This window comes from Narcine bancroftii, chromosome 4 (genome assembly GCF_036971445.1).
Source record: "Narcine bancroftii isolate sNarBan1 chromosome 4, sNarBan1.hap1, whole genome shotgun sequence".
Taxonomy (NCBI): domain Eukaryota; kingdom Metazoa; phylum Chordata; class Chondrichthyes; order Torpediniformes; family Narcinidae; genus Narcine; species Narcine bancroftii.
In genome coordinates, this window is record NC_091472.1 from 283,969,082 (window position 1) to 283,982,468 (window position 13,387).

Here is a 13,387-nt window from a genome sequence, read left to right on the forward strand (position 1 = left end):
AGAAAAGATTTATTAGGATGTTGCCTGAACTTCAGGAACTGATTTACAGGGAAAGGTTAAACAGGTAAGGACTTTATTCCCTGGAGCGTAGGAGAATGAGGGGAGATTTGATAGAGGTATTTAAAATTATGAGGGGAACAGACAGAGTAAACGTAGATAGGCTATTTCAACTGAAGGAAGGTAAGATACAAACCAGAGGACATGGGTTAAGGGTGAAGGGGGAAAAGTTTGGGGGGAGGGGAATTTCTTCACACAGAGAGTGGTGGGAGTGTAAAACAAAATGTCATCTGAGGTGGTGAATGTGGGCTCAATTTTAAAATTTAAGAAGAATTTGGACAGGTACGTGGGTGGGAGAGGTATGGAGGGCTATGGATTGGGTGCAGGTCAGTGGGACTAGACAAAAAATAATGGTTGGGCACAGACTAGAAAGGCCAAAAGGGCCTGTTTCTGTGCAGTAATGTTCTATGGTTTAACTCAGTCCTAAGTTCCCTTATCAGTCTGGATGTCTCCAACATTGGGAACATTTTTCTTGCATCTAGTCTATCTAGTTCTGTCAGGATTTGTATGGCTCCATGAGATCACCTCATATTCCTCTAAATTCCAATGACTATAACCCTGCTTTATCCAGTCTTTCTTCATATGTCAATCCTGCCATCCCAGGAGTCAGTCTGTTGAACCTTCGCTTCACTCCCTCAATAGCAAGGACATCATTCAAGGTTCAAAATTCTTTGTATTATCATAGTAATAAAACAGTGTCATATTAAATGACATTTATTTTTTTTGCCTGCGCAGGCAGATTTGCCACCAGCAGGAATTGCCTAAGCGTCTCTTACAATCAGACTTAGTCAGAGAGAAGCAAAGGAGAGTCAACGAGTGTCCGTAGGTTCATCTCCAGCACTTCCGCAGCCTCCGCAGCAACACAGAGTCCAGTCCAAACCATTGGCAACCTGAGCTCCAGATCTGAACCTCCTACATGGTCAGGAATCCTTCAGCGCCCTCACCACCTCCTCACATTTCGGTTCCGATACCTAGTACCCCTCCAGCAAATTTGAGCCAGTCTCCACCAGTCTGCAGCCCGGCACAAGTCTCCCAATAGCAGTCTTCAGTAGCCCACAGCTTCCATGGGTTCTTCACCTCGCCTCAATAGTAATATTATTTATATTCTGTCCTTTTTCCAGGTCCGAATATACCAATGGTCTCTGTCCATAGCACAAGCAATCCAAACAGTAAGTATATGTTTCCAGACTAATAAAATTAATTTATTTGAATCCATTTAAGTATTTTTTTTGTGAATTTGGACAAGGGTTCAGCCATAAATGCAAAATGAAAGCAAGTAAATTTGCAGTATCCCAAAACTTCAGGTAAAAGCCATTTAATCTGGTAAAATGGAATGCTTTGATGTTTTCACTGTTGATTAATGTTCAATGAAGAAGTTTCACTGCATCATAAAGGCTTCAGTCTACCCTTACTGTTACTTAACCTTATTCTGCAGTCCAATATAATACAGCCATTCAGATGGTACATTTAGATTAAATTTGCCTCATTGCCACTTAAATTTGTAAACAACTGGAAAGAAAATTCCAAAGGATTTTAATTGAAGTTTTTGCCCTTTGAAAATCACAAATGCAGCAAAGGGCATAATATTTTGCACCACTGTGTTCTCAGAAAGAAAGGTGTTCACTCACATGAACAAAACAGGCCATGAGAGTAGTGAGGAAGTCATCAAGTGGAAAATGGTTTTTTTTAATGGTAAATGACTTTGGCCTTCTGTTGCCTTGCACAAAATACATTTTAGCTTAATTGTTCATCCAGAGGACGAACCAAAAGCATTCAATTCTTTTGTAATTTAACTGTCTTCATCTCAGTCAATCTTGGCTCAGTGAATACATTTTCTTTTGTGCCATAAGACTGTGGGTTTTACACAGATTGATACATAAACATAACATTGTAGAAGCATAGTACTGATGTACTCCCTCTATTTCTACCCCTCTGTTTCCACTCCACTGTTTCAACACCTCTGTATCTACACCTGTTTCCACCCCTCTGTTTACACCCGTCTGATTCCACACCTCTGTTTCCATCCCTGTGTTTCGCCACTGCTGTTTCTCCACCTCTGTTTCATCACCTCTATTTCTGCCCCTCTGCTTTCACACCTCTGTATCTAAACCTCAGTTTCCACCCCTCTGGATGAAATGCTAAGATTAAGGCCAGTGTGTGTTGTCTGTGTTTTTTTTCAATTGAAAAATGTTCCTTTGAGAAATAACATAATTCCATTTTTTTTAAAAATTGGGTCATGGCTGTTGGGCTATCATTCCTCAAACAAAATTCTAATATTAAATGTTGTTTTATGTGGAGTCTTGCAATCCATAAATTCACATTCTTCCCTACATTTTACTTGACTCTTCTTGAAAAGTACAAGCTGCTGCTATGTGCTTCAGAAAAGGGTAAGAGCTTTCACTTTATAAATATTATAAGATTATCAAAAAACAGTATTGACGAAACATCTGATTTCCATGTTACAGTAATACATTTCCTTGCTTTTCCCAAAACTAACTTAATACATTTCAACTGAAAATCTGACAAAGATAATTTAGGAGTTATATTCTCAAAATTTCCCAACAGTAATAATTCAGAATTTAACAGAAAAACAACACTAGTAATTAGTTGTAAAAACTAACAGAAATCCAAAAAAAGTTTAACCTTTGAACAAAACCATGTAGAATGAACAAAAGTTCCAACTTCTTTTCCATATCTAAAACATTGGTCTGATGTATCCAATCTCCCTCTATTCAATTTCTGAAGTGTAATATATAGCTAATGTAAAAAAAATTACAGTGGAGTAATCTATACAGTAATAGTATTAGACATAACTTCTTTACATATATCTTGCCAAACATGCTGATCTATTATTATGTTTAAATCTTGTTCCTATCTTTCCTTTGAATTATGTGAACCTACCTTAAGTGTCTGTTTTTGTTACAACATGTATGCTATTGAAATACATTTTTAAGTCATTCTATCAACAATAATTTGTTCTAAATCTGTAAGATGTTAAAAATCATATCAGATCCTAATTTCTCTCTTCAATAGTCTCTTAATTGAAAATAAAAATAGCATGTTATGAGGAATATCATTTAATTTTTAATTGATCAAATGACATCAATCTATCATTATCAAAACAATATCCCAATTTAAAAATTCATTTATTATTCCAAATATTCAAAAATTGATTACCTTTTGGAAAAAATTAAGAGGATTAATTAATGGTGTTTTTAATGATAAAAGATTTCTATCAATTTCTAATTTAACTTTGTTCCAAATATTAAGCAAATGCTTCAATATTGGAGCATCTTTATCCATTGTTATTAATTTTAGTTCCCATTTTTAAATAAACTCTTCTGATACAGTTTCTCCAATTTTATTTAATTCAATTTCCACCCAAGATTGTTTAGCTTTTACAAAGAAAGAAACAAGAAATCTTAATTATGCTGCCTTATAATTCTTAAAATTAGGAAGTTGTAATCCTCCAAATTCATATTTCCATGTTAACTTTTCTAATGATTTTCTCGCCATTTTTCCTTTCCAAAGACATTTCCTAACTTGTTTATTTAAATCCTCAAAAAAATTAGAGGTGTAGAAATAAGTAAAGTTTGATAATAATAATGTTTCATTAACATTAGAAAAATTCCATACAGAGATTCAAAGTGGTATTCCTTTAGAGAAAATTACATATAATTTAAGGGGTCAATATTCTGTATTTTTACAAGTTTGGAGCCCATATGCTAGAATAATGAGATTAAAATTATATTTTTTTCTTTGTTTTGAATTCTCCAAACCAGTGAAGTTTTCCCTAAAAGAGTAATAGTTTTTGGAAAAAAAATCTTTTTGGGATCCTTGAGCATCATCTGAAGCCATCCAAATGAATATATAGTTATGCTATTATGTATTTTATATTTAGACTTTAGTCATTGGGATTAGTTTAGGTTAAGGGGGAGGGTTCAGTTGGTTTTTAGGGTTTTTTTTAGTTTTGGTAGGTTCTTCTAGTAGTCAATTTTTTATTTCTTTTTATATATTATCAACATATTTGTAAACACTAAAATTATGATTTGATACTAATTGTTACAACTATCATATATGTATTGATTTAAATAAAATGTTAAAACAGAAGAAATAGTATTGGCCATATTTTTCTAATATAATGGTCAGACATGAAACTATGCTTCTTTCTAATTTCTGAATAAAGTTTGCTTGCCTCAAGCAATGTTGAAATCCTGCAACATGACAGGGAGAACCTATGCAGAAGAAGGCTTATGCAGACAAAAGTTGATAATTAGCTATGCTACACTGCAAAGTTCAGGCAGAATTCTGAAGAACTAATTTTTCAGAGATGTAAATCTGTTAAAACCCCACCCCCCAAAAAAAATTAATAGAAAGAAAAAAATAAAGAAAAAACATTAAAAATAAGATGTAAATATGTTCAAAATTAATTGTAAAGTAAATTTTAAAAAAGACACTGAAAATAATTACCAAATTGTTAATTTTTGGTTAGCTCCCTATTGGTTACCTTAAAAATAAACACGAAACACTCCTCATACTACTTTGGATTCCCTTTCCAAAAGAGTGGGTAGCTTCAGATGCTGGTCACAATGGAGAGACCAGTATCAGAACACATTTGACTGTAACTTTGGGATTTTCATGTTCAGAACCAAAGAAATACCAATATTGTTGATAGTCACTTGGGAAAGTGTGATGCAAAACACAGCCATCTTTCTATCTATTTATTTATTTATTTAAATTTTAATCATGTTACATAATGATGATATCAAGGACAGATAAGCCAAAAATTTTGCCACAGCCAGCTGACAATGTTTCAGAACTTTCCATGGTTTGTTCTGGCCCACCCCTCACTTCACAGGATTGATGTAAAGAAGGCATTTACATGGCACACATCTTTGGTGCTAAACATCATCCAGAAAGGGGGTATGGAAGGGATCGACAAAAGCAAATGCAGTTTTTTGATAGGTCGATGACAATCTAATGTGGCTAACAACAAATTCTGGACCTAAAAAAGAACGTAGTGGTGTTGTTTTCCAATGATTTTACAATTCTTGCATTCTGATATTAGCAATACTTCTACTAAATGGTCTTCCATTGTGGAATTTTATCACCCAACTTTGTGTGAACAATCATGTTTTAATTTTTACTGAAGTATAAATGCAATTTTTACTGAAGTATAAATGCCATAAAAAATTTCTTTTAATTATTTAGGCTCCTACATATTGGAAAATAATACTGTTCTCCATGAATGGATCAAAGGAAAAAGGATTCATAAGAAAGAATACAGGACCGTTCGCATTTACGATTATGGTATGTGCATCACATTTATTCCTAGTTCTTTTAATTGTGCAGCAAGAGTTATACAATATAATTTTGGTTGTTTGTGACTGGTAGTTGTTGGACTGTTTTCAACAGAATTTATAAATAAAAAGGGAACACAGCACTCCCTAAAATCAGAAAATTCCCCAGTGCAAATTGCTATTCTGGCGTAAAGAATATTAACATAAAATCTCAAACTGTCTTGATTTCACTTCACATATTTAGACAATATTTGGAAAGTGGAAAAAAATTATGGCAATCTCACCCTGCAGGACTATTCCCCAGAAGTATCTTGTTGGGGATAGGTTAGAACTATAGAATTAGAGAACAGAAACAGGCTCCTTCAGCCCTTTAATCTGTGCTGAAAGCATTTTTCTGCCTAGTCCCACTGACCTGCACCAATCATAACTCTCCATACCTCTCCCATCAATGTACTTGTCCAAATTCTTAAATATTAAAGTTGATCCTGCATTCACCACTGCAGTGTGTTGCACTCCCACCATTCTCTGTGTGATGAAGCGCCCCCACCTATTCCCCCTAAACTTTTCCCCTTTCACCCTTAACCCATGTTTTCTGGTTTGTATCTTACTTACCCTCAATGGAAAAAGCCCATGTACTCTGTCTGTCCCCCTCATATTTTAAAATACCTCTATCAAATCTCCCCTCATTCTTCTACGCTCCAGTGAATAAAGTCCTAACCTGTTTAACATTCCCCTGTGATTCAGTTCCTGAAGACTCGGCAACATCCTAGTAAATCTTCACCGCACTCTCAAACTTATTAATAACTTTCTTGTAGTTAGGTGACCAAAACTGCACACAATACTCCAAATCTGGCCTCATAATGTTTTATACAACTTTATCATAACATCCCAACTCTCATATTCAATACTTTGATTTAGGAAAGTCAATATGTTAAAAGCTCTCTTTATAATCCTATCTACATGTGATGTCACTTTCAGGGAATTATGTATCTGTATTACAAGTTCCTCTGTTCTACCGCATTCCTCAGTACCCTACCATTTTCATGTATGTCCTTCTTGGTTTGTCCTTCCACAATGAAACACCTCACTCTTGTCTGCATTAAATTCCATCTGCCATTTTTCAGCCCATTTTTCCAGCTGGTCCAGATCCCTCTGCAAGCTTTGAAAACCTTCCTCACTGTCCACAACGCCTCTAATCTTAGTGTCACCTGAAAAATTGCTGATCCAATTGACCATACTGTCGTCCAGATCATTGATATAGATGACAAACAACAATGGTCCCAGCACTGATCCCTGAGGCACACCACTAGTCACAGGCCTCCAGTCTGAGAAGCAATCATCCACCACCACTCTCTGGCTTTTCCTATCCAACCATTTTCAAATCCAGTGAATACCAAGTGTCTCAAATTTCCTAACGGTTAGCATAACGGTTAGCCCAACACCTTTACAGCACCAGCAACTGGGGCCTGGGTTTGAATCCTGTGCTGTATGTAAGGAGTTTGTACGTTCTCCTTGTGTCTGCATGGGTTTTCACCAGGGGCTCGGGTTTTCTCTCACTCTTTAAAATGTACTGAGTGTGTAGGTTAATTGAGTGTAATTGGGTGGCATGGGCTCGTGAGCCGAAATGGCTTATTACTGTGCTATATGTATATTTTTAAAAATTAAATTTAACCTCCCATGTGGGACCTTGTCAAAGACCTTATTAAAATCCATGTAGATGACATCCACAGCCATTCCTTAATCAACCTTCCTGTTAACCTCCTTGAAAAAATCTATAAGTACAGTTAAACATAATCTACCACGCAAAAAATCCATATTGACTAACCCCAGTCAGTCCTGGCTATGCAAATACTTGTACATCCTATCACTTAGAACACCTTCCATTAACTGATGTATGGCTCACCAGCCTATAATTTTCATGGTTAATTTTGGAGCCTTTTTTAAACAATTTAACAATATGAGCTACCTTCCAAACCTCCAGCACCATGCCTGTGGCTAAGGATATTTTAAATATTTCTGCCAGAGCCCCAGCAATTTCTACATGAGCCTCTCTCAAGGTCCAAAGGGATATCTTGTCAGGCTCTTGCAATTTATTCACCCTTATTTGCTTTGACAGCAGGCATCTCCTCCTCTTTAATATTTATAGGTTCCATGACCTCGTTGCTTGTTTTGCTTACTTCCCTAAAGTTTATCCCAGTTTCCTGAGTAAATACTGACGCAAAAAAAATCATTTAAGATTTCCCCATAGCCAACCACTCTGATCATCAAGGGGACCAATTTTGACCCTTACTGATTTCTTTCCTGAGATTTTCCTTGCATTTTTTATATTCCTCAATTACCTCCATGTTGCCTATACCTGCTATACACCTCTTTTCTTCCAAACCAGATCCCAAATATCCCTCAAAAACCAAGGTTCCATTTTCCTGTTAACATTGGCTTTATTTCTGACAGGAACATACAAACTCTGCACTCTCAAAATGTCACCTTTGAAGGTCTCACATCCTTGGCAAAAATAACTTAGCCCAGTCCATGCATTCTAGATCCTTTCTCTTCTTCAAAATTGATTTTTCTCCAATTTAGAATCTCAATATGAGGCCCAGACCTATCCTTCTCTATAATTAACTTGAAACTAATGGCATTATAATCAGTGGACCAAAAATGTTCCCCTACTCGTTCCCCAATAGGAGATTCAGTATTGCACTCTCTCTAGTTGGTATCTTTACATAGCTATTTGGAAAACTTTCCTGAACACATTTGACAAACTCCAAGCCATTTTACAGTATGAGAAACCTCTTCACTCTGAGAGTTATGAACCAACCTCAGAAAGACAAGCAATCCCACTCCTCCCCCTTTCTTCCCCCTCTATATCTTATCTGAAGCAACAGAAGCCCAGAATATTGAGTCCTACCCTCCTGCAACCAAGTTTCACTAATGTCCACAATATCACGTCCATATGTCAATCTACGCTCTAAGCTCCTCTGTCTTTCCTGCAATACCTCTTACATTGTAATAGATGTATCTGAGAACATATCCGCCACGTACAACCCTTTGACTTCTTACATTACAAGCAATTTTCACGTTGTCTTTTCCCTCCTCCACACCCCTATCTGCTCTGGCACTCTGGTCCCATCCCCCTGAAAATCTAATTTAAACCCCCCAGAGCAGCACTAGCAAACCTTCCAACAAAGATATTTGTCTCCCTCCAGTTCAGATGCAAACCGTCTTGTCAGAACAGGTTCCATCTTCCCTGGAAGAGAGCCCAATGATCCAGAAACCTGAAGCCCTTCCTCTTGCATCATGCCTTTAGCTAAATGTTAAGTTGCTTTATCCTCTAATCTCACTAACACATGGCATGCATAGCAATCCTGAGATCACAACCCTAGAGGTCCTGTCCTTCAACTTATTGCCCAACTCCCTGAACTCTCTTTGCAGGACCTCATCACCCTTCCTACCCTTATCATTGGTCCCTACATGGACCATTACATCTGCTGCTCAACCTCCCTCCTGAGGATGGTGTGAACTCAATCTGAGATATCTCGGACCCTGACACCAGGGAGTCGACATATCATTTTGGAATCTCAATCCTTTCCACAGAACCTGTTATCTGTACCCCTATTGAATCCCTTATCACTACACCTCACCTCTTCTCCTCTTTTCCCTTCTTAGCCACAAGACTAGACTCCATGTGAGAGACCTGATCACCATGGTTTATCCATAGTAGGTTCCCCCTCCCCAACTTTATCAAAAATGGTATACTTATTATTGAGGGGAAAGACTGTAGGGTTCCCATGCACTTCCTGCCTGTTCTCTTTCCCTCTCCTGACTGTCACCAAGCTACATTTATCCTGCCTCCTAAGTCTACTTTTATCCTGCTTCCAGTCTATCATCCCCTCTGCCTCCCAAATGATCTGGAATTTGTCATCTCCCGTTCCATTTCCTTAACTTAGACTGTCAAGAGCTGCAGCCGGATGTACCTCTTGCAGTGTAGTCATTAGGAAAAATTGTACTCTCTCAGATTTCCCACATCCTGCATTTGGAGAATTCCACTAAGCTAGCTGCCTTCTCTATTAGCTATTCTTTGTTCATATGCAAAGATCTTATCTAACCTTCGCTTATGTGAACGAAGCTCATCCTTAGCCTCTGTTTGCCGAAACCTTGTGAGTCAAAGCCTCAAAGTCCTACTAGTACCCTGAGCCATGGACATAGTGGTTATTCTGCTTAAGCTTCCCTTCTCTTTATTTGCCACTGCCTGTTGTACTTACTCCCACCAATTACGGTTCTGTTTAACACTTAAATTCTGTTCCATTCCCTTTTTACACTAACCACAAACCTGTCTCCGAGTCCTCTGCTCCTCCTCTATCTGCGACAGTGCAGAAGCTACTCACTGCCCAAGTCCCCACTTTTTTCAATTTTTAAACTTGCTTAGCACATTCAGTTCAGTGACCAACTGGCAGTTCACCTTAATACTTGGGCAGCTTAAAAGTTGATACTGCTGCCTCACAGCTACAGTCATCTGTGTTCATTTCTGATCTCCAGTGCTGACTGGGTGGAGTAGGCATGTTTTTCCTGTGAGTCAATGAATGCTTGGGTTCCTCCTATAACCCAAATACATGTTGCAGATTAATTGTCCACAGAAAATTGCCTTTCATGTGCTGATGAGTGATAGACTTTAAGGGAAGTTGATGGGAACATTATAAGAAAAAATGTCATGTTCAGGCTTTGTGTAAATAGATAGTTGATGGCTAACGTTGACTCAGTTGGCAAAAGGGCCAGTTTCTACGCTCTACAACTCCATGATTAGTTAGGCAGGGTACACCACATGATTATTTTGAGCTATGAATTGAGTTAAACATAATATATCGGGGAGGAACAGGGTGAATTTGAACTTATTTTTAAAGCATTAAATCACTTTTCATTATATAATTTCTGATTAATCGTGATCAGTGTAAAGAAATTCCGTGACTCCATTATGATTGTACCATGGAATAATCAGAAATATTAAAGTTGATCCATGCAGTTCTTTGCATTATTACATTCAGGAATTAATTAATTCCCATACTTAATTTTTAAAAAGCCAGAGGAGAACACAAAATCTGATATAGATATTCCTTTTGCCGAAGATTTACAGAAACCTCAGAAAAACATTAAAAAATGATATTTCCACACAAAAAAAAATGCATGAAGGTAGGTAAAATCAGGCTCATTGTCCACCATAGATAATTCTCCAGTATATAATATGGACCACTCTCAAAACCTACTACTACATGTGAAGGTTTTTGATTTGTAGTTAATTTTATGACTATCTCTTTGAAGAAAGTTGGTTGCTTGTAGTGTTACCATAGTTAATATGACATCATATGTCATAATACCCAAGCGGACCGAGAGTTGTATCTCATTCTTTGAAGAATCATGACCGAGATGTAAGATCTCGAGATTCTTTTCTTTGAATTCATCTTAATTTCATCCTATTGTTTATTTCTTTTATATCTGTTTAAAATTGAATATCATTATACAGTATGCTTTGTTACTCATGAGATTATGAAAATATCAATGCGAAGTTATGCAAAATGTTTATTCGTTATCAATGAATTAAAGCTACTTACAGATGTAACTATGAAGTTTGATTTATTGGATTAAGACAGTAATTTGGAATATCAAAGCTTAAGTTTCTGTGAATATGGCACATTTTGAAATTGGGAAATACTAGAACTTAGAAAGTGTCGTCTATAATGATCTATTCATCGAGCCCATTGGAATTGTTAGCATTTGCAATTCAAGTTATCGTAATAATAAGGCCTTTCCCCATTGAAAATGAGATAAAGATATATTGTTGGGGAGGGGGGTGGGGAGAAGCAAGAGATAGCATTGAACATTCTCTTAGATGGTTCATGATTAGTTGTATGGTTTATTTTTTGCGATAACCAAGGGATGAAAAAGATTATAAATTTAAAAGTAATAATGTGGAGAGTCATATTGCAGATATTTCTTCTTTTCCTGAATCAGTCAACAGAAGATACAAACATGTGTAACAATCAGTTTAGTAGATTTTAAAAAAAACTTTTCTTGATCATGGTCAATGATTTAATTGGTCCGGAATTATAATACTTGGTAGAAAATATTTTACATAACAGACCAGCTTAGTTTGAATGACACAGTTGCCGATGCTAATCATGAATATTCAGGAAGTTTTACCCACATATAACATTAAAAGCAGCTTTGACAAACATGCACTTTCATTTTGCCGAAGCAGCAACCAATATATATTGCTGGTTGTCAAATCAATATTCTAATATCAAGAGAACAAAAGATGATAAGGTTTCACTCTGATTACATCTGTGGGAAACTTACCTAGCCGCAGCTCCTGGCAGACAAGGTCGATGAACTGGACCTGCAGTTGAATGCCTTTAGGATCATCCGGAATGCTGAGAGCATCAGAACAGCAGCCGGCAAATAAGTGGGTGACCACCAGGAGAGGCAGTAAACAGGGCATGCAGTGGTCATTCCTCTGTCAGGTCATTGGCTTTGAGGCTCAGAGGGTAAGGATGCACGCAGGCAGGGTGACCTTGATAAGAGAGACAGATGGGGAGATCCTGTGGCCATAGAAAAGATGGTGAGATCATGTGGCCTCCCAGACGCCAGGGTCAAGGATGTCCCTGAGTTGATTGGAAACATTCCCAAGGGGATGGGTGAACAGCCTGAGGTTGTTGTACACCCTGATACAAACAACATAGGTAAAGTAAGGGATGAGGTGCTGCACAAAGGGTATAGGCAATTAGGTAAGAAGTTGAGAGGCAGGTGTTCAAGGATTGCTATCAGAGCCTGTGAGCTCAGAAATTGGAGATAGGGCACTTGAATTTGTGAAGAGGTGTTGGTGCAGAGGCAAGAATTCAGGTTTTTAGAACATTGGGATCTCTTCTGGGAAGAGGGGAGGTAACCTACCCAGGTGGGACAGGTTGCACTAGAACCAGAGAGAGACCAACATCCTGATTGACAGGTTTTTTGGTACTACGCAGGAAGGTTTTAAGCTAGATCTGCCGAGGGAGTGGAGGGGAAAGAGTGTGTTGAGATCCTATGCAAGACAGAAGCAGGTGAGAGTTTAGAATTTGCTACAGAGACTGACAAGAGAAGGTTTTAGTGCCAGGAGAAAGGCAAAGAGTGTTTGTTTCACTTGCACCTGTTTTCATGTAGAGGCTGTCAGGTAAGGCGATGAACTTGGGGCATGGCTAAGATTTACGAGGATGTTTCCAGGACCTTGGGGGTGGGGGGGGTGTGGAGGGGCTGAGCCATAGGGATAGGTTGAGAAAGTTACAGCTTTACTCTTGGAGCACAAATGGATGAGGGGTGACTTCAGAGAGGGATACAAAATCATGAGATTGGGTGAATGCAGAAGAGTATTTTGCCCAGAATAAGGGAATTGGTAACCAGAGGTCATACATTTACAGTGAGGTGGGAGAGATGTACAAAAACCTGAGTGGTAACATTTTTTTTACACAGAGGGTGGTGGGTGTATAGAATGGGCTGCTGGAGGAGTTGATTGAGGCAGGTATTATTGCAATATTTAAGAAAGAAAATTGGATGGATATGTAGATAAATCAGATTTGGAAGGACATGGCCAAACACAGGCAGGTGGGACTACTGTGGATGGGACATTGTAGTGGTTGGGGCAAGCTGGTTCCAAGTCCTGTTTCCATGTTGTAAGTTTCAATGACCGACTCTCCCAAAATACCAGATTGGTAGATACATCAACCCTGGCAACATTTTTGTGAATCTTTTCTGTAGTCCTTCTAGCTTAATGATATCTTTGCTGTAGCTGTGTGAACAAGACTAGACACAGTACTCCATATGTAATCTCACCAATATCCTGTCAGTTGGAGCTATTCCAGCTTCCCTTTTTTTCAGCCAATATTTCTTGAAAAATATTCCCCTTGATAATTATTTTTCTGGGTAAAAAGTGAAACCATGCTCTGGAAAACTGGCATGTTAGTTTATTTTTGAATTGTTCTTTTATATTATATTGGACATTCATCTTT

General features: G+C 37.7%; 1 protein-coding gene across 1 annotated transcript in view; it reads left to right on the forward strand.

Annotated features, from left to right (window-relative positions):
• LOC138762464 (inactive dipeptidyl peptidase 10-like) overlaps positions 1-13,387 on the forward strand; it is a 497,046-nt gene that overhangs the window by 446,304 nt on the left and 37,355 nt on the right. Inside the window, exons 15-16 of the mRNA XM_069936223.1 lie at positions 1,179-1,226; positions 5,269-5,367. Coding sequence (XP_069792324.1) covers positions 1,179-1,226; positions 5,269-5,367 — 147 coding nt within the window. The remainder of the gene's footprint in view (positions 1-1,178; positions 1,227-5,268; positions 5,368-13,387) is intronic.